This window comes from Neolamprologus multifasciatus, chromosome 2 (assembly GCF_963576455.1).
Source record: "Neolamprologus multifasciatus chromosome 2, fNeoMul1.2, whole genome shotgun sequence".
Classification (NCBI taxonomy): domain Eukaryota; kingdom Metazoa; phylum Chordata; class Actinopteri; order Cichliformes; family Cichlidae; genus Neolamprologus; species Neolamprologus multifasciatus.
This window is the reverse complement of record NC_140440.1, coordinates 19,973,892-19,995,249: the sequence shown is the minus strand read 5'-3', so window position 1 is coordinate 19,995,249 and position 21,358 is coordinate 19,973,892. Positions and strand designations below refer to the sequence as shown.

The window sequence follows — 21,358 nt, the reverse complement described above, 5'->3', positions numbered from 1 at the left end:
CTGTGTTACGTGATGACGTCCAGTTGTAGGCTCAGCTATGATGGCAGCCGTAGGTTGACATCAATACGATACTGAATATAAAGTATTTAAAAGTTAGCGGAAACTCCCCCGACACTATAACGTGGAACAAACTAACAGTTTTCTGATAGTACACGCTTAAAACACACACCCGCCCGGTTTGGGGAACGGTAAGTTAACGAAGCTACGTTCACCTTTGCTGTATCAAAGTGGCGCCGAGTGTGTGTCTGTGTGTGTGTGCTTGCACCAGTCTCTTTCATGTTCTGCACACAGTCTCAGTGATCTGTGAGCTAGCTGTCCACTTGCAGGAGCTGCTTTGTCTCATTACAGAGCTCCTATTCCTCCTGCCCGTGTTAACTAATGCTAGCTCTGCAGCCTGCTAACTGTTGCAGGTAACCTAGCTAGCCGAAGTGCTGCCGAAAACCCGAGCTAATGCGAAGAGCAGTCGGCTAAGCCCGTCCTGCTCATCATGAGGAGATAGCTGCTCCTCCCACTGGTTCCCTTTATCTAACAACAGTTAGCATACATTATACAAGAATAGAAACACTAACTGCGAGTAAAGTTAGCTTCCCCAGTGTACCACAAGCAGGCTAAAGTTATTTCCTGTGCCCAATATAGAAGCCTCATTTGTTTTCAGTCAAGTGCTGTGTCAGGAATCCTTCTGTGCCTTTGGTTTAGGTGTTAAAGTGCACTTGTTCAGCCCCCTTTAATGTAATATGCTGACCTATGACAGTACATTTATGCACCACATTGCAGATGTTGTGTTTATATTCAAGTACAATTCTTTGTCTCCTTGCATGGTGAAGTGGCACTATGCCCGCAGCTACTGTGGATCATAGCCAAAGAATATGTGAGGTTTGGGCCAACAACCTGGAGGAGGAGCTGAAGAGGATACGACATGTCATTCGAAAGTACAACTACATTGCTATGGTGAGTGGTGCCACAGTCGCTGAGCCTCTCCGTGCCCACATTTCCGTTGTTCATCGTGACTCGTCTGCTTGCAGGACACGGAGTTTCCAGGTGTTGTAGCCAGACCGATCGGAGAGTTCAGAAGCAACGCTGACTATCAGTACCAATTGCTGCGCTGCAATGTGGATTTGCTCAAGATAATACAGCTGGGCCTCACATTTATGAACGAGCAGGGGGACTACCCACCCGGGACGTCAACGTGGCAGTTCAATTTTAAGTTTAACCTCACGTAAGATTGCAATCCGGTCTGTCTGTTGTATTCTTGCTGGAGCCCCATATGGATTGATCAGCTGATAACGGCCCATCAGTGCGTGCAAATAGTAAAACCTTTCTTGATTTTTTTTTTTTAACTACATGTTATACATATGAAGATGCTCCATTGTTTACAGTACTCCTGGCTCGTTCTTAAGCATAATAAACAGACAGCGTTCACTGCTGCTGGAAAGACAGAGATGCTGTCTTGCTTGTGAAATACTGTAACTGCACACAATACTGGGGTTTTGACTCCCTAAAAAACAGCAATACAAAGTCCCCCCAAAATCCTTCTACTGATCAGACTTTATTTTTCTCATATTCAATTTAGATGTGTCCAGATTTGCAGTTAACTCTGCAGTGTGGACATGCTGTCGCTGTCTGCCCCTTCTGACAGTAAGCAAACCGTGCCATGCCCTTAGTTACTACTGTAGTGTGGCACTGTATCCATCTGTCAATACAAAATGTTGAGAGATTTATCTGATGGGCTTGATCCGCTTTGTGTGAATGCATTTGACAAAGGACTTGGATGTAAAATAAGTTTGTTTCTTTCTGCGTAAAAGTCTCCACTCCAGCTTTAACGGGACATGAATCGTTTCTACATGCAGGCCCGACTGTAAATATTTGGACAGCTTTTGGTCTACGCACTGTTTCAATATGACACTAAGTTTGAAATAAAACAACTAATACTACACTACACTGCCAAGTCTCAGCTTTAATTTTGAGTATTGCATTAAAACTGTAGAGAGAAGTGTGTGAGACAGGGGCACAGAGTTTTGGTGCTCAAAAGTTATTCAGGTACACACAAAATCATCACGTTTGCAGTTTTGTAAGCAACTGCTTTGAGTTTTTGACTTAAAGACAGTTGCAGATGCTTTGTAACCTCCCTGCTGATGATCTCCCAGTCCTCAACTGCTCACGTTTTCAGCTCTTTGCTGCTTGTGCCAGCTACCGCCACCTTTTGGAATGGCGCTCAATCAGAGGGCTGACTCGGCCAGTCGAGAATTTTCCTTCTTTTTACTCTTGTAAGCCTTTTGGTTTTATGTAGAGGATTGTTGTCCTGCTGAATAATGAAACATCCAACAGGTTTTGATGCAATTGGCTGAATGTAAGCACAACTCTGCATTCAACTTACGGCTTCTGCCAGCAGTGAAATCATCAACACCAGTGAGCCAGGGCGTTTGGCAGGGTTACGTGCACGAATCCTAACAGAAGCCCTTCGATGTTAGATGATGTGGCATTTTATGTTCCAAGCTTTTCCCTTCCTAGAGACGTTTAATCATTTTAATAGAGGTAAATTTTGGTTTGATCAAACAGAACATTGTTCCAAAACACTACTTTATTTCTTTTTGTACATTTTTGCAAACTGCAGCCTGTCAGTGGTGAGACCTCTGAAGTCATGGACAGGGAGTCGTTTCTTGAAGGAAAAACATGTACGCTGCATCCTGAAGTGCATTCATAGTTTGTTGCCACCATCTATTTTTTTTTTTTTTCTGCGGATCCACAAAAGACCCAACCAGCTGATTTTGGCAATCAACGTTTTCTTTTAGTTTTAGTTTTTATTTGGACGGAGGATATTCTTCTAGTACATTTCTGTTTAGTTTTGTGGCTTTCTTTTTCTTCACTGTTTGCAGTTTAGGTACAGTGTGTTAAAGGGTTTGATCTCCCTTACATTTTTGTAATATTCATCTAAACCTACTTAAATGAATCCTGAGACTTGAGAATTTTTTTTTGTCCCCCAGAAAAAAGCTGTCCAAATTAAACATGAGTTGATTGTCTAATGTTGTAAAATTTCGTACGGCCAGTTTATTTGTCATTCAAGAGCAACATTATAATCCCTAAACTTAAACTGATTACTGACCTGTTACCTAGTTGACTGTCCTTTTGTTGTTTGTGACTTTCTTCCCCTTTAGAGAAGATATGTATGCACAGGACTCCATTGAGCTCCTCACCACTTCAGGGATTCAGTTCAAGAAGCACGAGGACGAAGGCATCGAGACGCTTTACTTTGCAGAGTTGCTGATGACATCAGGTGTGGTGCTCTGCGACGGAGTCAAGTGGCTGTCTTTTCACAGGTATTTTGCTCTGACTTAAACTTTGCAGTGTCATTAGTAACACTTGTGTTTACCTGCTGCTTCACATCCAGAAACTGGCTTATAGCTATTTTATACACATATGGCAGCAAAGGCAGATTTCCACAATTTTTTACTCTTTAATAACAAAGCACTTATTAGAAACACAGCGTTTTACCTTTGGTACACTATCACCGAGTTTGAATATTATATATTACCTTTGTAAAAGCTCTTGATATATGAGTGTTTGAACCAAATTACATGTCTGCTGAGCTGTTCAGACATGCTGTTTAGTTTCAATTTGAAATTATATTTGTTAACCTGTAAAACAGTTTTGTCTTGTCTCGTCTTTTTAATAAGAAATGTTACAGAGCGCCAAGATTATTTAGCCACAAACGTGTTAGCACCAAAAACACAGCACTGTGCCGTCTTTTCTTTGCATGTTGCTTCCAAGCAGCCAGACTTGCTGTCAGCCTTTCTAAAGCTCCTTCAAACTTTTTCTCTGAACACTGATGACTTTTTCACTGATTTTTTTTCGAGTGTTTGTACCTGAAAATATTCAGAGGAATGTCTTTTGTTTTCTGTTTGTTTGTGAAGCCATTTAACACTGACCTCTGAATCGTCCTAGCATTAAAGGCACCTAACTCAAGAGATGAACCAGTGTTGTAGCCACACGTAACACACTACTTTGCAAAGAACTGGTTTTAACTACTAACTTAACTACTTTGTTACTAGCAGATTCTCACAAAAACACATCATTTGTTCTCATTTTTTATGTATGAAAAAATACCAAAGAGAAAAAACATTGGACGAAAAAAAACCCCAAAGATTGGGTTTGAAGGTCACTGATGTCACTTTTATTCTCGTCTAGTTTTCTCAGTTGCTACAATGGAATTTATAACTACAGTGTATTTTTATTTCAATGCTTCTTTGATATGAAACTCTTAGTTATCTTTGTTTCCTTGGAGACTGAAAGTGATACAGTATTTGACACCAGCTGCTGTGCTCCTAAGCAACTTTGTTAAAGTGTGTGCTGTGTGTGTTTTACAGTGGCTATGACTTTGGATACCTGATTAAGATTCTGTCCAACGTTAACCTTCCTGAGGAGGAGGTGGACTTCTTTGAGATTCTTCGCCTGTACTTCCCAGTCATTTACGATGTCAAGTACCTCATGAAGAGCTGTAAAAACCTGAAGGTGTTTCTATAAATATTACAGCAGCATGCACGCAGCATCTCCTGTTTTATTAATTTAATCACCTTGATTTCTGATGCAATCCCTCAGGTTTTACTTTGACTGCATGCACTGATCTCAAGTGTGCTGCTTTCAGGGTGGGCTGCAGGAAGTAGCTGAGCAACTAGAGCTGGAGAGGATTGGACCACAACATCAGGCTGGCTCGGACTCTTTGCTCACAGGCATGGCTTTCTTCAAGATGAGAGAGGTACGTACCCCATGTTCGAGAGTGGAGAGGATCAGAATAAGGACCCAGTTTATAATACAGGTTAACACGTTGTCAACCCAAAACTCAGATGTGTTTAATACATGTAGTAACTTCAGTCTCTGAGAAAGGCTGAGAGTAGGGTCAACATGAACATAGGGTTGGGGACACTGTAAAAATGGCTTCAAGTCCTAAACAGTTAATGGAGTACATTTGTAAGACTCTGTGATTTAAAGTCTGCACTTCACTCACATCCTGATTGTTTGACAACTGATCTGACCATGAACTCAACAGTAAAGTGTTTAATGTCATAAATAATATTCAATTCAATTCGGTTAATACAGTGCCAAATCACAACCACTGTCACCTCAATAATACATACAGAGAAAAACCCAATAATCATATGAACCCTATGAACAAGCACTTTGGCAACAGTGGGAAGGAAAAACTCCCTTTTAACAGGAAGAAACCTCTGGCAGAAGCAGGCTCAGGGAGGGGCGGGGCCATCTGCTGTGATTGGTTGGGGTAAGTGAAGGAAAACAGGATAAAGACATGCTGTGGAAGAGAGACAGAGATTAATAACAGATATGATTCAGTGCAGACAGGTCTGTTAACACATAGTGAGTGAGAAAGGTGACTGAAGAAGAAATACTGAATGCATCATGGGAGTCCCTCCGCCTATTACAGCATCACTAAGGGAGGATTCAGGGTCACCTGGTCCAGCCCAAACTATATGTTTTAGCAAAAAGGAAAGTTTGAAGCCTAATCTTAAAAGTAGAGATAGTGTCTGTCTCCCGAATCCAATCTGGAAGCTGGTTCCACAGAAGAGGGGCCTGAAAACTGAAGGCTCTGCCTCCCATTCTACTTTTAAATACTCTAGGAACAACAAGTAAGCCTGCAGTGTGAGAGCGAAGTGCTCTAATAGGGTGATATGGTACTACAAGGTCATTAAGATAAGATGGGGCCTGATTATTTAAGCCGTTGTATGTGAGGAGCCGGACTTTGAATTTAATTCTGGATTGAAGTAAGCAGTAGGCTGGTTTTCCCATAGCAACCAGAAAAGTCCCCACTGTGCTGGCCAAACCTAATAATACAGGTTTATTGCACTTTGATAGAGGTGGGCAGATCGATTCAAATATCACTAGTATCGATACTAATGCTGGTATTTGTATTGGATCGATACCAGCATGAAAGAATTGATACTTCACTTTGTTTTTCTTCTCTAGGTTCAGTGCGTTACTCCCAATCATCAGAAAGTAGACATGGCAGTGCAAACAGTGCTTCTTTCTCACAGGCTCCGCCCCCTCCTCCCTGCTCTGCTGTGTTTAGTTGTTCTGAAGTCATGTGACTTGAATGATTGAGAAAGCATAGTGTTGACCTTAAATGAAAGCATTACAAACAGTAATGTGTGTTGGAAGGTGTGTTTTATTGTCTTAAATAATTATTCTGGAAAGTTATACCACTATGATATCAATATCACCAATACCAATAACTGATATCGGTAATTTTGGCCCTTTATTTACTTGGTACACTTTGACATCATCTTTTTTTCACACTTTGACTGTGTGTTATCCTAACCACTAATCGATTGTATTATTGTGTGGGGGTTTTTTGTAATCCTTCTCACAGATGTTCTTTGAGGATCATATCGACGATGCAAAGTACTGTGGTCACTTGTACGGGCTCGGCTCAGGCTCCGCCTACGTCCAGAACGGAACCGGAAACGCGTATGAAGAAGAGGCTAACAAGCAGCAGTCGTGACATCGCTCCGAAACTCTTCCCATCCTGCACTTCACACCCAAAATCAATGCGGCTCTGACGCCAAGTTCCCGAGTGACAATAATAATGGAAGAAGAAAATAACCTACACGTGCATCGTTTAACAAGCTGTTTCTCAAGTTTCTCATAGGCTCTGCTCACTTTAGACCAATGAATATGATGGTCCAAAAAAAAAAGAATCACCGCTGTCCTCACACATGCAAACAACTGCATGTTTGAGTTTAGTCTTTTATTCCTAAGAGGCAGCGTAGACGGCGTGTGGTCGGTTCAGTTCAATTTAACATGCTTAAAAAGGTGGGATTTTAGTTTTCCTAAAGTGTTCTGTAGAAATGTTTTGCACTTTAAAGCTCTAACCTGATTTTATAAGGAAAGCTGAAAAAGTTTCCGGTGTGTTTGTGTGTCTCTCTGGCCTCTTTGTTGCCTTCTCTATGTTCCCATTTCACATTGTGAACATGTAAAGCTGTAGTATCACAACTCTCACCACGCTCAGCCTTAATAATAACTGCATTCTTATCTTTTAACTTTTTAATTTATTGGCATTGACTAGTTGCCCCCATTTCAACACTAAGACCACACAGATTTCCTCTCTGATAGTTGGGGTGTGTTTACATGCGCTTGAGTCTTGAGGATTTTTCTAATCTGTCCCGTTAATGTTAAGTTTATAACGACCCGAGTAAGAGCTAAGTCCACTGTGATAAGCCTTTTAAAGCGGTGCAGACCATAAAGCAAGTGGATGCCATTTCTTTATTATCAGTTGGTCAGAATGGATGCACACTGATGTGCGTGTAAACATCATGGATACACATCACCTCAGCCGACCAACAAAAATGTGTTGGGAAGAAAAAAAAGAATGACAGCTGTAGGAAGTGCCGAGGTAACCACTGAGTAATCACCAGAGAGTCAATTTTTGTTTTAATTTATAGTTTTAGTGTTGAAATAAAAGAAGAGGAAAGTTTTACTCGAAGTGACGGTGCTTTTTTAACAAGCGGGAGTTCATTTGTAGTTCTGACCTTTGAATTAGACTTTTTGTGCTTTTTGGTTCCCTTCACGTGTTGCTTTTCCAGTTCATTCATGCCGCATAAAACTGCCGCATGTACAAAAGAAACAAAAACAATAAGAAGAATAAACGCTGTGGTGTTGAATAGTATTCTGAACTTGCATAGGTGCGTGTTAAAGCGTAGGCTCACGGCTTATTAACCTCCCTCGGTGACAAAAACTCGACAGCTGAAGCACTTCCCTCTTTCTGCAGTACGTCTTTCTCTCACTGTAACCGAGTCGAAGAAGAATATGCAATAAAAAAGAGGAATGTTTTTAGATGATTTTGTAAATAAAGGCTTGAAATTTTTCTACCATCGTATCTTTCAGTGGCTTCGCGTTCTTCCATTAAAGAGTGAGACCGAAGATGAGCTCATTTTATTCTTGTAAGGCATCACAACTGTACAGTACATTGCCTCTCACATCCATATAGTCTTTAAGTCATACACAGAAGAATAGAAAAATAGAGATCGAACATTGACTGTCACTATGAAGCTTCTTGTTTTGAGAAGAGCGTACATTCTTTAATTTTCAGTGATGCTTTTAATCGTTTCCTGCCTCAGAAGGTCAAAGTGGACCACACGAAGCGACCGGAGCAGATTTCTTTTCTTTTTTTTTTTGCTCTGCAGTACATCCACAACACGTGAGATATTAAAACAATCAATAGAATCTGCAGCAGCATCGCACAAAGGCTTGTTTTTGCTGGCGGGCCCTTCATAGACAGAACAGTCGGGAAGCTTTTTGGCCAGCAGTTTGACGTCAGACTGTAGGACATATTTGGCAGGAGGGGGGATTGAGGGGGGAGGGGCGCTGTCATACGCACAGAGCACCACCAGCTTTTAGGTGTGACGGCAACATCCTCATATATGCTATAAAGATCTAGCAGAGCCCTTATTGGAATTTAATTACTACTAACTACTCTTTTCTGTGGTGGGCGGGGGACACGTTCACTTCACAAGGTGTGTTTGCGTTGACATCCTGAGATGAAAGCATGCATCATTTCATCAACTTGCACAATTCTCAACACAGCGGGTGGAGAAACCTGCCCCCAGCCCCTCAAACGACAAAAAAAGAAACAGAAAAAGAAAAATGTCTGAAGGAATGTCAGTTATATAGCACATTAACATCACTACTAATCTATACTCAGAGCAAACATTTGGCAAACTGCATCTACTCGAGCGCTACGCTGTGAGAACGACTGAAAACGAACAGACTTGCAGACTTTTGAACTGGGACGTACAAAAGCAGCTCACTTATAGTTCATAAAGTGCAATAAGTCCGCTCTTCTGTTGCTGCTCTGTGCTTGTCTGTATAGAAAAAAGAAAACGGGATAATTGGAATGCCGTTTCAAATACGGTCGACTTGTTCCAACTTTCAGGCAGCAGCAGATAATAACAATAAGAGAAGTAAATGACGATTATTATGTTTTCCTCCGGTTTGTTAGCGAAGTCAGTCTCATAAGCAGGTTGCACTAATGGAAAACGACAAATATGATGTCACCACCACGTCACGTTCTGATAGGCACGGACACAGAGGAGGGGGCAGCATAGACCTGCGAGACAAAACAAGGAAACGTGAATTTTAAAAATATAATCCTGAATCTCATTCTGCAGGTAAGGTGTGCGTGAGCGTAAACATACATTTCTGGTTTCAAAGTGTCAAACGTGGTTACGCCTCGTTCTCTATGGTCATCCCTGGGTTACTGGCACCTGAATCAAACACACGGGTGGAACATTACTCAACATCTTGGAGTGCAGTACTGTGCAAAACTCCTGAGCTCGCACTCAGTTTTTAACATTTTAACTGGAAAATGGGAAATAGGTGCAGCAATCCATGACTGATGGTGCGCCACACATATTTCACTGTACTGCGTGTTTGGGATTTTTGCCATGCAAAAAAGAATAATAATTCCATAAATTATGACAACATCCCAAACACGACCGAGAGGAATGCAGCCCAAACCATGACAGAGCCTCCAACGTGTTTTACCGACAGCTATTGACACAACCGTCTCTCCTGTACGGTGGCCCTGAGTGGACAAAAATAGACTGTAACTTAAGAAAACACCAGCAATAAGAAAAACGCTGCAAAAGCACACAAAACACAACAGAAATAGAAAAAACGAAAACAAATAGGAAAAAACAGATTTCCAAAAGCAAGGGAAGTGTTTTTGGGGAGACAATAACCCGACGGACCAGTTGCAGGAACCAAAATATGCTAGGTGTGTTTTAATCTGATGATTCATATAATACTGATGACGAATTTTTAGGCTAATAGTTAGGCTAACACACTTACCTCTCATCTTTTCTTTCCTCATAAAACCGATAGATCCTCCACTTCTTTTAAGTGTCTCCCAGAACAATTCTTAGCATATTTTGGTTCCTGCAACTGGTCCGTCGAGTTATTGTCTCCCCAGAAACTCTTCCCTTGTGCTTTTGGAAATCTGTTTTTTCCTATTTCTGTTTTCATTTTTCCCCTTTGTTTTGTGTGCTTTGCAACGTGTTTCTTATTGCTGGTGTTTTCTTAAGTTGCAGTGTGTTTGGCCTCTCAGGGCCACCGTACTCCTGACCTCCTTCGCACATACTAACAATGTTTTGAGCCAAAAATTTCAAATTTGCATTCATCACCCCATGAGGCCTGATTTTCAGTCTGGTTCGTGTGATTTGGCATACCTCAGCCTTTGATCAATAGCTACTAAAAAAACAAACATTCCTCTGAAAATGAGTGGCTCAAGACCTTGGTACAGTGCTGCTGTTTTATCATCAAGCAGCTGCGGAGAACCCTACAGAAGGGGCATCATCTTACCCTTTCTGTCCTTGTCCGTTGCAGTTTCATTCTCTGACCAGGAGGGGGTGCTGGTGAGCAGACGACTCTGGCTTTCTCTGAGTGGTTTGGAGGGGAACTGACGGCCCTCTGCTGCACTAAGATTACACAAACAGAACCGGGGGTGAAAATCAATGCAAAATGTTCCTGTAATCTAAACCTGGAGACCCATCACTGATAATGGAGCTGCTAACAGGTGATCTATTTTCCTGCATAATTAAATCTGCACAATTGATAAAACCCCTATAGGCTAATATGCAGCTGTGCAGACTCGTGTTTTTGTAAAGTACTCAAGTTCACATATTAATTGGATGGTGTTATTTTTTACTCACCTCTTGTTGGCTGGGTTGGAGCCAGTTGGTGAGGAGGGCTGCTCCGGATCCAGATTCACCAGGCAGGTTGGGAATGAACAGCCATCGCCTAAACTGTAAGGCCACCAGACAAGAAGAAGCACAGTTGTCATGATCCAGTTACTGCAGATTGTAAGTGTTCTATGTTATGGATGCATATTTAAGTTTAAGCAGATTCTGTTAAAGCAAACCTGTGCATGTTTTTACTGAATGTGAGTCCCTTGAAATTATAGAATTAAAAAAAGCTAAACATTAACGCATGTATGGATAATCAAGGCAGCAAAACGACTCTGCAAAGTTAGTTATGCAGTGCAGTGTTGTTAGGTAACACTAGCCACCAAAAACTGCTATTCATACCAATCGCTGTGAAATGCTAAAAGCTGCAGTTCCTCTAGTGGCCACTTGAGCCCGCCACCAACATTCCGTCAAACCCCATCGACTACAGTGTTTAAAAAAATTCAACTTTACAGCACAAATAAGCACGGTTACAGCTTTTCTCTTTGAAACATCAGATATTTACATTTAAATAACAGCATAGCTTGGCGTGTAGTTAATTGTAATGTGACATCCAGGCAGTCCATGTTCCATTTTTATCGCAGGTCAGATTCTTGTTACTTTGCAGTTCATATAGCTGTCACTGCCAAATTGCTGTATAGTCACAAAATAATATTTAAGCTGCAAAACTGGAGCATCAGCATCAACTCACAGCGGTGATGTTGCTGTTTCCTGAGATCTAATGCTCTGCTGCCGTCTCTTCTGGGACTTTCTGTCTCTTTTGAACCATTTTGTTTCAAACTAAGTGGCGATGCTCAGCAATCCCTGAGCTCACTGCTGACTTTATTCATTCACGGCTGCTTTGACAACATTGTGTTTAAATATGCTAAAATAATTCACTAAACTGCTTCTTTTTTTTCAACATTGCCTGAAGGACATGATTATGAAGGAGATAAATGTGAATTCCCCACATGACTCACATGAGTGTAAATGTTTATGCTGGCATTATTCAGAGCTGGTTGTGATCTAATAATATAACATTCTGAAGAGGCTGTTTGTATGACTTTACTTGAGATACCAGGGGGAAAAAACCCCATAAAAGAATGCTCTGATATCATGCTTGGACATTTTTCAGTCACATATTAGCCTCTCAGCAGGTGTGGGATGATTATAATTCTACTGATCACATTACTGTATCCTGAAGCAGCTCCTCGAGTCTCTGACCTGAATGCTCTTCAGGCTAGACTGAGATTTTAGAGGTCATCGGGGTTTATAAACTGTAAAATAACCCTCTGTAGGCTGGTGTTAATCATTTATGACTGGTTCAAATGCTTTGTCTGATATTTGAGAAGTGGTTTTCAAGCTGCTTTCGATGAGCTCACCTGGAGAAGACAGGGATTGGCCAGTATTTGACTTCATCGCCAAACACCTGGCGGAAGTTCTTGCTGAAGCCCAGACTGAAGCCGTTCTTATCCGTGCCGTGACGAAACACCGGAGAACGCACCGCCTCTGTAACAGCAGATGAGGAGAAGAAGAAGAAGAATTAGAAACACAGCACTCCCTCCTCAGCCTCTGCACAATCTGCTAATTTTAAACTGGAGCTCGATCAAACAGCGGATCATCGCGGGAGCCGCTCAGGCTGAACTGTGGCATCGAGAAAACAACTCGGAATCAAAGTGTCTTTGTTGTGCAGGAAAAACTAGATCTCAGGCTGTTTCGCCAGGTGTGACTTCTCCCTCTGAACACCGTATCAGTGTCTCTTACTAAGCTGCTTACTGCTCCCAGCCTTGTGTCTTTGCATTACACTGTAACATACTCCTCTGGATAATCCACTCTCTTCCATGCACAGGGACAAAGTGTGCCACTGTGCACACATAATGGGAAACTCCTCTGTCTGACAGCAGCCCAAAGAGGCTCATCAAGGCAGTGTGCTGATGAGAATGGTGACAGATGGAGAAGGGGGGGGAAAGCCATACAGCATCCTTCATCATTAGTGCAAAGATGACGCTGTGCAAACAGAGGAGGCAGATTCCTAGAAAACAGAGTGCTGGTGTCCAGCTGAGGCTTTGCAAACACTGCGTCAAAACTCAAAACACACAGACGCACGCATGCGGGTGCGGAGGACGCCACCTACCGAGAGTGGATCTGTTCTTGCAGACGAGCCAGCAGTGATAGATGAAAAGCGAAGCCAGGCTCACGGAAAACATGGAGGCCGAGAAGAAGAGGAAGAGGATGTGAAACTTTGCCTGAGTGTCTGGGAGGCCGTTCTGAGAAGGGAAAAACACACACACACACACACACTTTAACAGAGCTACACCGGCACAAAGCTGACACAAGAATAAATTAAATCTCATCAGCGGGTGTTCTCTAATTGGAGAAACTTCAACTAGCTGTTTTAAGGGAAGCAGTCTCTAATTTAGTGGCTGGTTGGTTCATACCAGGTATTCTTTTAGGCGGAAATGTGCTCTACCTCCAGCCTTGTGAAAAAGGGTAAAACATAAATATTCATCTGTGATTAAACAAGTTGTTTAAAAACAACAACAACAACACATTCACGCACGGACATATTACACCATGATCGCTTCGTACTTACAGTCCAAAACTTGATGAAGTACTGAAGATCTGTAGCAGTTATAAAAAGGCAGTAGAGTAGCGAGTACAACAAAAACAGCATGAAAAACTTGTAGTTGGCGAATCCCACACAGTTGTTCACCCTGCAAAATAACGAATGGATGAAAGGACGCAGGCTGCTGATGGAAACGATTGTATGCACACTTCAATATTGCACCCTTTACATCGCTGTGCAGAGCAGCAGGGATGGGCTAAGGGGAGGGACCTTTTTTAATGTTAGCTAATGAAACTAAGCCGACAGAAAGCAGCTGTTACATTTGTGTCTATTATTTCAGCTTTTTAAAGGGGTTTTTATAATAAAAACGCATAGTTCAATCAACAAAAGGGGAAGATACAGTCTGCCGGGCAGCAAAGTGACAGAAATGTAGTGTTTCTATCAGGTGTTTGTGAATTTGTTTGGGTTTTTTAGCTGGAAAAATCATCAACCAGCAATTAGTCCTTTTAACCAATCAGAGGCCAGCACAGGTGTGTGTGGTTTCACTCCCAAATAAAACCAGCTAATTTAATAAATAACTAAAAATCTCAGATTTTATTGCTTCATGTCCCAGTATAAACTATATACACAGTTCCTACTCATTCTCCTGTTTTCCCCTGAACACCAGATATGGTGCATTATTCACAAGAGAGCCGACAAGCTGATCGTGTTTACCAAAAATTAGACACACTAGGATCGGATTTGTTTTGTCTCCCTCTGCTGCCAGAACCAGCTGGTGGCTTAGAGTATCAAATCAAGCTGTTTGTGGATCTCAGGGGTGAGAAACTTTTTCTGTTTTTCCAGAAGGCTTTACTGACTTAGATAAAAATGAAAGCTGGAACACCGAATCGAAATTTGCTGAGAGGTGATGATGAAATTATTGGAAGCAGAAATGAAAATTCCACCAAAAATGAGTCTATATTTTTTCCACTAGCCTGATATGCAAAACACTTCCATTATGAAACTGTTAAGTATTACTAGCTTTTATGCTTCTTATGATTTGATTTCCTTTTAGGACAGAGTGGGCTGGGCTGTGTGGTCTAAACGAGGCCTGTTTGCTAGTTATCTTGAATGCTCTGGCAATGTGGTGCAATCTCAGTATGATGAATTGCAGTGAAACTCTATTGCTGTGGGGCTTTACTGAAAGGGAATTTATATCGCTAAAGAGCATACGTGCACGTGAGTACAGTGGTGCACTAATGCAGTGGTCAATAATTCCAATACTGTGTGTTAAATAAAAGACAGTCACTCCATACCAGGGGCAGTGGTGATCCATCTTCAGGATGCATCTGTAACACAGCAGGGTGAGACGTCAGTGAAACTGTGAGTAACTCTCTGTGCACCTGCGTGCGGCAAATAGTGCGGTCTGTTCTCTAAAGGTGCGTGAGCGAGGAGCCGTACTTATCACAGACTGAACAATGGTGACATCGATCGGGCTTCAGCAGCTGGCAGCGGTCACAGAAACGGATTGCTGAGGAGACACAGCCAATTCAATCACACAGCCGTCAGTAGCAGTAGCAGCAGCCTCTTCTAACTCCTGACCACAGACTAACAAGGTGACAGGCGCTGAAATGAGCTCTGAGAGCTGCGCGTCAGTCTAGACTGTTCCAGCTGTTCTGCATCAGCGGCACCGCATGCCGTTACTGTACCTCCGGAGTTGGTGCGGGTGTAGATGGGCAGATCCTTGGCTATCCTCCTCAGGATTTCCTGCTGAGACTCTCCCCGATCTTCACGCTCCAGCAGCTCCTTGTCAGAGTGGGACAGGTGAAACTATGGAGGGCAGAGCACGGAGGGAAAGGCAAACAACACCTGTGATTTATCAGCAGACCAATCTCCCATCACTGCTGTTCACCGCCTCTTTGCATTTGTTAAAACCGATTGAATTATTCTGCCAGACAAGCCCCATGCTGTGTGAGATTCAGTAATGCGGGAATTTCTACTACTGTGAAACCCAACTTAGCAGGGCAGTTTCTTCCATTTGTTTTCTGGGTTTTCTTTTGGGTTTTTTTTTTTGGGGGGGGTGGGGGGGTGGGGGGGGGGGGGCTTTCTCCAGCCCTCGCATCCACCGGGGCAATTTATAACAATTTATAACACTGGAACAGCACAGCACATGTGAGTCTGGACTTTTATTCCAATGATTGCTGCCTGCGTGTCTGCGGTTCGCCTCTGTGGAAATTGCAACAGTGGCTTTTCTCTTAAGATGTATGCATGCGTTCACCCCGCGGGGCTTAAGTGCTGTGGCCAGGATCAGAGCCATTAAGAGTGCAGATCCAGGCACTTCCACTGGAAAGTATTATTAGTCTAAATGCAGCATTCAATCACACGGGGAAGCTCTAACCTACAGCTTCCCTTCACACTGCGACATGCACGCTGCAGCACGGTCGGACACACTCACCTCCTTCAGGGGGTTCATGGGCTTGGTGAAGATGGTTTGCCAGTACGCCCACACAAACATGATGAAAACGACATGGTACACCAGCAAGTATACGACTGTAAGCAAAAACAAGAAAGAAGAACACCATCATCAATTTTCAGCGGTGCGCGTTTAACTGTTTACTTACACTCCATTGAACAAGAACGATGTTGGTGATTCAGTTTCGCCTTTTTCATTGGAAAATCGGTAGAGTATTAAAATTAGCCTGCGCTAATTATTATTTGTTGTTGTGCCAAACACTGGTTCGGTGTAAATCAAAGTGAAGGAGAAATCAGGCTCAATGAACAAGTTGTATAAACTCAGCATTGAGCCAATCATGTCTTCAGTATGCAGCTTAATTACTTTTAAGATGCCTTAAGTGTGTGCTGATGGAAATTTTATTGCAGGCACAGAATCCATTTACAGAGAGTTCTTTTGATTATTTCCTCTGCTAAAGCGAGCGCCAGGGTGGAAGTGTGCCATTGCTGTTTGTCAGCAAAAACAACTGAGCTGAATTTCATGAAACTTGGTAGGAAGCATGTGAAAGAGAGTCTGGAGGTGGAGGTATGCTCTGGAGAGAATAAGAATGAAAATCTATAGTAGACACAAGACAGAATGCATCTGCGTGAATAGGGGAGGTATAACAGTGGAGATGCAAAGAGGTAGTGAAGGTGGATGAGCTTAAATGCCTGGCGTCATCCAAAGCAACAGACAATGCATAAGAGAGGTGAAGAAGAGAGTGTGGGCAGGGTGGAGCAGGTGGAGATGAGCATCAGGAGGTTTGTGACAGAAGGATAGCATCAAGAAACAAAGGGAGGGTTTACAAGATGGTAGTGAGGTTATAAATTGTAATAAACTATAAGACAGGAGGCAGACTTGGAGGTGTCAGAGTTGAGGATGCAAAGGTTTTCATTGGGAGTGACCAGAATGGACAAAAACAGCTCAGGTTGGAGACTAAGCTAAAGAGGCAAGGCTGAGATGGTTTGAACATGTGCAGAGGAGGAAAAAGGAGGTTGAAGATGGAGCTGCCAGGCAGGAGGAAAACGGGAAGGCCTCAGACAATGACGTTTACAGCGTAACAGCTTAATAGGTCTTCTGACAAAGCAATTAATTTATATTTCCATGCATTTTAACATTATTTAGTCATGTTTCTTTTTTTTAAAAAAATAGGTGGAATCTAACCTGTCAGTGACATTAAATGCTACTAGTTATCAGGATTTATCCTCTGGAGAGTCTGAATATTTAATTTCAACTTCCTCCAACTTCCCTCCTTAAAAAGACTGCTGAAAACAAACCACTCCTGTCTTCATTTGGTGTATTTGAACTTACCTCCATATTGTGAAATGCACACTAAATAAAAACCTTTAAACATATAGTTTAATGACAAAACCCAATGGCACATTCCCAGCTGAAGGGCTTACCTTTGCAAAGACTAAAACGCCACTCAACTCAACACCTAACAGAGAACAGCTGCCTCATGGAGCACAGGATGATAAATGCCATTATAAAGCACTTACCCTTTTCTCCTGTGTCTTCAATGGACTCTGAAGAATGGAAAGGGAAACAGTGAAAAGACACAGTCAGACTACCAGAAACAGATTTTTCACATACACATTTCTTCCTTAACTTGGGGATGACCAACGTGTGGGGTGGTTCTCACTGTGACTGTCAATATACTTGGCCATCAGTCAGCGCCTGAATTGAAATCAGCAAAACGGAGAAACGCTGACTCTGTAGAGCCTCCGTCCCAACGTCCGGTCCCACACCAGTCACAAAATCAATATGCAACACGCTCCCTGTAAAACAGTTTGACTTATTGTTCCTCCATAGCTGAGCATTGAGTACAGGTAGTGAAACCCAAAAGGAGCATCCTGCACAGCGAGTGTGTCTGTGTCTGAGTGTGTGAATTCCCACAGAAGGGACCGGGTGAAGCTGGAGGCTGACAGGAGCACCTTGATGAGCATCCCAAAAAAACCTGCACACACGCACGGACACACACACACCTTCAGCGCTGGACTCAAACATTAAAAAGGCGGAGGTTAAGACCTGTTGGGAAATTACCTGTTGGTGTTTTTACATTTACCTCAAAGCAATGATTAGTTAAGCATACGGAATCATCTATCATTGGCAATCAGGCAGTAATGCAGCGTGCACACACACAGAGACACTCAGAATAGGTGAGCCATGGAGCTGAATCGTGGCACACAGTCAAAAACTGTGTGCGTGTTGCCATGCCAGCATAAAAACCCCAGAGTCTGACGGTGTGCGTGTTTGATTAAGGACATGTGCATGGATCAGCGCTCCCTTATCGTGTTTGCATTCCTGATAAAAAGTGTCTCCAAAAATGGACAAGAAGCTAAACATCATCTGACTTCACTTCTTTAACAATCTTTAAAAGGCGATCGATTGTTCAAAGGCTGATGTTGTGGGTGAGGGGGGGGGGGGGGGGGTACGGGAAAGTGGGTCAACCTCAGATTGCTTGGGGATTATGTAAGCCAGACAATGGGATTAACATGAGCTGATGAGCGAGCCGTATCAGCTGATGATGCTTTCACACAACTGACTCTGTGTATGGCTGCGGAGAGCACGCTGGCCCCAAGCGGCCACTTTCCTGGCCTGCTGCTGCTGCTGTTTTCATCAGCCCGTCCCATGTGACCCGAGAGCATTGCTGTTGTTTCCCCGTTGTTCAGCAAAACAGCGCAGTTTTATAAAGAAAAGGCTATTTTTCTATTCCCCTGAAGTAATGAAAGAAGTCTCGTGGGTGGCGGCAGACACGTGGTGACCTGTAATTCTAGAAGAGGTTCATTGTGGGACAGGATCTAGCTGCTGTGTCATGACACTATGACTCCTGCACACTCTAAGCTCTGGTGTCTGTCTAAATTTGGAGAAGATCAGACAAAGGATCAATCGGCCAGAACATCAAACTGCTTCTGTTTGGTCTCATTAGATGTTCTCCATTATTGTGCCCCCCCCCCCTCCTTTTTTTCCCCTTTTTTGTGACAGAGCAGATTTTCTTTCCTTGTGGTCTGACAATGTGCCAAATGGAGCACAAGAGTAGGCTGCTGAGACTCCTCTGAGACATCCTAGAAACCATTACTCACTATCCAGGTCAACTTTGTGCTCACTGTTCACCGAGGAGGCTCGCCGTCTGTAATCGCGCCACCCAATGATCAGCAGCTGGAGGGGAAGTGAAGGAAGGATGCCTGACTAAAGCCATAAGAGACTTTTATTGCTGGCAGTGTTTGTCACACGATGAAGCTACTGCAAACTGAACCTGAAGCTATTACAGTAAGACTTTAAGATAGTGCTGATAGAGGTGTTAGAATCAGATAATCTGAGACAGATGGCCCAATCCCAATCTCACACCCTGTGCTACATACTTCATAATAAAAGCAGGCTGCACAGTCTTCCAGTTGCACTGTGAAAATACACATTTCTCACTTGCCTGCAACAATATGCTGACAACTGGCTGAAGTGTTTGAAGTGTTGTTGTCATGTGACTGTCCACACACACACACACACACACACACACACACACACACACACACACATTGCGTAAATAACAAGACATTCTTGTGAATGCCAAAATAAATAAATAACAAGCCTGATTCGCAAACTGCTGAAAGAGAAATGTGTTTTCACCCAATCTCAAAAAATCCACACACACACACCAGTTAGGGGCATTTCCCTTTCCTCACACACACTCTCTCTCTCTTACACACACACATCAGCCCCCCTTACTACCGAGACAGCTCATTCTTACCTATGCAAAGCTGCAAAACATACGCGTAGTATGACCACGCCACTATCAGAGCGATGAACAGGACCGGGATCCAGTACAAAACTCTCTGACAGCCCCGCTTGATACTACGCGAACCCGACGGTGCCATAATCTAGGAGCGGATCATTTCCCGTGCGCATTCGCGTGGTGCTCTCCCCTCTTCTCCCCCGCTGCGTGTGTGTGCGTGTCTTCCCGTAGACTGTCACTGCATCGTAGCTCCGGCTCTGATCAGCCTAATCGACAGCTCAGACGCAACATCCTAAACCAGCCTCCCGCCCTGCCTCCTCCTCCTCCGCTGGTGGTGGTGGTGCTGCTGCTTGCACCGCTCTCCCCTCTGATCGTCCTGCTCGACTACTAGTACAGACTACAACAACACATCAGACGGCTCACGCACACCTGTGCACGAGCTCAAGCACACATTCACTACGAGTCCGTGCTCGCCTGCTTCCCCACAGGTTGCCATGACGTCCGCGGGATGCTGCAAGCCTGGCACATTTTTCAGCGCGCGCAGAAAATGGGTTCAGCAAGTTCAGACGGACTCGTGCGCGCGCGCCGACTACAAATATAGGTCCAGTCTACACATGACTGTGAGGTCAGTTGTACCTCTCTGGTCTGTTTTATTTTTTGTTCAAATGGAGGGAGTAATGTGATTCAGCTTCTTCCTCACACACTCATCCTGCTCTCTTTGTTCTTGTTTGTTTGTTCGCTCTTCTGTCCCTCTCTCTCCGTCCTACCTTTGTGTTTAATCATTGCTTGACAGTGGAGGCGGAGGTCTGCACGATCCAGCTGCTTCTACTGCATCTCCACCTGCAAAATATTCTCGCAGTCCTACCGCAGAATGCTTTGTACAGGCAGACTGCACACTATAGCGTGTGCCATGTTTTGCACAGTGATTTATGATTTTTTTTTAAAAAGCAAAGAACTGGAGGTTCAAAGGGAAACAGAAACAAATATCCCATAAAAATGTAAGTAAAGAGCACCTTCTGAGTATTTTAAAAGGGACTAGGCACAAATTAGATTATAAATATTAGTATTAATATTTAATAGTTTGTAGTGTATACCCTTACATTTACTCATTCCTGGGTGCGGGCTGTATTCTAACCTCTTTTTCTCATTTCATATCACACATGCTCCAGTTGTGTAGGCTACAGCGTTAACATGGCCTCTTATTTAGAAGGGAGAACGTATATTTTTCCCCTTCAGACTGTGTTGTAGAGAATCCTAACCCTCCCCCTCTTACATTGAAAGAAACATTAGTATAGAGGAGCAGGCTGTTTTAGAGTATCCTGACACAGTATGCCTTTGAGATGCAGGCTGTTATTGTGGCATTTTTTCTCCTTCATTCAAAAAGGGCAACCCTGAAGGCACGTGCAAAGTTGTTTATCTGTTTAGCATCCTTGTGCAGCCATGTCTTTTCAAAAGTTGATGTTGCATGGTTAGGGCCAGGGCATGGCACCACAAACTTTTGCAGGTCTAAAGCTTCTTAATCTTCAGAGTGGAGGCTGAGAGAGAGCATGCCAAAACTCCGCACAGTAACATCCTGCATCCCAACGGCATACCCAGTCAGGATGCTCTATAATACAGCCTGCACTCATAGAGTAATGTAAGAACAGGAAGTTAGCAAACAAAAAAAAGGACAGTGCAAAAGACTCAGCAAAGATAACACAGTATGATAAACAATGAAAATAATTATTTGAAAGCACCACAGAATCACTGGGAGCTTCGCTGTATCATATTCCAGTATAAGCTGGTTATCCCCTAATTTATGTGTTGAACTTTACAAATGTTGCAAATTGATGCGTGTAAAATGTACCAAAGCACAGAAAATGTAT

At 43.0% G+C, this 21,358-nt stretch overlaps 2 protein-coding genes across 3 annotated transcripts; one reads left to right on the top strand and one right to left on the bottom strand.

Annotated features, from left to right (window-relative positions):
* cnot7 (CCR4-NOT transcription complex, subunit 7) lies at window positions 1-7,869 on the top strand. Its single transcript, XM_085179067.1, has 7 exons — window positions 1-188; window positions 825-948; window positions 1,023-1,216; window positions 3,153-3,314; window positions 4,362-4,506; window positions 4,640-4,750; window positions 6,377-7,869. Exons 2-7 carry the CDS (start codon window positions 832-834, stop codon window positions 6,506-6,508), a joined length of 861 nt encoding a protein of 286 aa, XP_085035193.1. The 5' UTR covers window positions 1-188; window positions 825-831; the 3' UTR covers window positions 6,509-7,869.
* A 52-nt stretch (window positions 7,870-7,921) lies between these two features.
* Window positions 7,922-19,976, bottom strand: zdhhc2 (zDHHC palmitoyltransferase 2). Of its 2 annotated transcripts, XM_085179044.1 has the most exons (14): window positions 19,509-19,976; window positions 17,263-17,289; window positions 15,728-15,822; window positions 14,982-15,102; window positions 14,734-14,803; window positions 14,589-14,621; window positions 13,321-13,441; window positions 13,166-13,204; window positions 12,862-12,994; window positions 12,110-12,236; window positions 10,716-10,808; window positions 10,366-10,481; window positions 9,201-9,269; window positions 7,922-9,112 (listed from the first exon to the last, which is right to left on the bottom strand). In XM_085179044.1, exons 1-13 carry the CDS (start codon window positions 19,633-19,635, stop codon window positions 9,229-9,231), a joined length of 1,143 nt encoding a protein of 380 aa, XP_085035170.1. In that variant the 5' UTR covers window positions 19,636-19,976; the 3' UTR covers window positions 7,922-9,112; window positions 9,201-9,228. The 2 variants fall into 2 exon arrangements, with proteins under 2 accessions (XP_085035170.1, XP_085035178.1); XM_085179052.1 differs by lacking the exon at window positions 13,166-13,204.
* Between the last annotated feature and the right edge of the window lie 1,382 nt (window positions 19,977-21,358).